At 40.2% G+C, this 1129-nt stretch overlaps 1 protein-coding gene across 1 annotated transcript in view; it reads left to right on the top strand.

Annotated features, from left to right (window-relative positions):
* LOC102300152 (placenta-specific gene 8 protein) overlaps window positions 1–781 on the top strand; it is a gene marked incomplete at its 5' end in the record, with an annotated part of 3249 nt that extends 2468 nt beyond the window's left edge. Inside the window, 1 exon segment of the mRNA XM_014339179.2 lies at window positions 350–781. Within this exon segment, the coding sequence (XP_014194665.1) occupies window positions 350–490 (141 nt within the window). The 3' untranslated portion in view covers window positions 491–781.
* Between the last annotated feature and the right edge of the window lie 348 nt (window positions 782–1129).

Raw genomic sequence — 1129 nt, 5'->3', positions numbered from 1 at the left:
TTGTTGTACTTTTTCAACATGTTCAAAATAAAGATTCAATCAATCAATCAATCAATCAAGTGAAACTGACCATTCAAACATACCCCGTGTGCCTTCATTAAACACACAGACAGTGTAACAGCAGTTTGTTCAAATCTGTTTAACAGGAAACTACGGCTGTGAACAAATTCACTTTTATTAACTCACCCAGCTTCTTATAACAGCATCAAAGAACTACTTGACTGTTGGTTCACATTCGCAAGTGAACAATGAGAGTACTCTAAATCAGACAAGCATGGGGACTTCACCATGTTTGCCTCATTGTGTTGAGTTATGTCTTATTCTTCTCTTCTTTTTCTCCATCCTGCAGGGTTCGTGCTGTGATGACTGGTGTAAAATAATTTGGTGTTACGAGTGTGTCTGGTGCCAGATGCATCGTGAGGTGAAGATCAGGGCCTACATGCAGCCGGCCACCTCAACGGTGGTCACCACTCAAGTTGTCAGTGGATAGGATGTAACCATTTTGGCTGTTGGTTGAGTGAAGATGGCCAACAGTATTTTAAAGTTCATTTTAAGTATTTCAAAGTGCTGATGCTTGTGTAGTTCAATACAATATGTAGAGTCTGTGTTAAAACCAGATGCTTTGAGTTTTGTTTTCTTGTTTGGTATATAATACAACTGAGAATGTTTGTTCACTCTGGCCAGTAATATCTGTATAATTTCACATGGTCACTGTTATTGTAATCGTTCCCAAGTTAAATTTAACGTTTGCTGAAATAAAAAGTTATTCATATTCACCCATTATATGTTGCTTGTTGTACATTTTTGCTCAGCTGTAGAGACACGTTTCTTCAAACCCTGAATATGTCATTTGCAGCAGGGTTTGGCTGGCCAGCTAGTGTCCTCCTCTGCTTAAACTCCTAAAATGATCAAGTGAAAGACTGATTAATCTCCTAAGATGAGGCCCCTTCTTTTGAGGTCTTTGTCTCCTTAAGCTTGGCATACACTGTGCAAATTTTTCAGTCTCGTTATTCAGCTCCTGCTCAAACTGTACGATTGAACCACAGGGGTTAGAAGTTTGTAGGTCACGTACAGGGTCTCACACTAGTCGGCCCGATGCTCTGATGGGACCTGAGTGCTCACACTGTGC

Source organism: Haplochromis burtoni, unplaced genomic scaffold (genome assembly GCF_018398535.1).
Source record: "Haplochromis burtoni strain Fernald_Lab_line unplaced genomic scaffold, NCSU_Asbu1 Contig_260, whole genome shotgun sequence".
Lineage (NCBI taxonomy): Eukaryota > Metazoa > Chordata > Actinopteri > Cichliformes > Cichlidae > Haplochromis > Haplochromis burtoni.
Note: the sequence above shows the minus strand (reverse complement) of the source record. Positions and strands in the feature narration are given on the sequence as shown.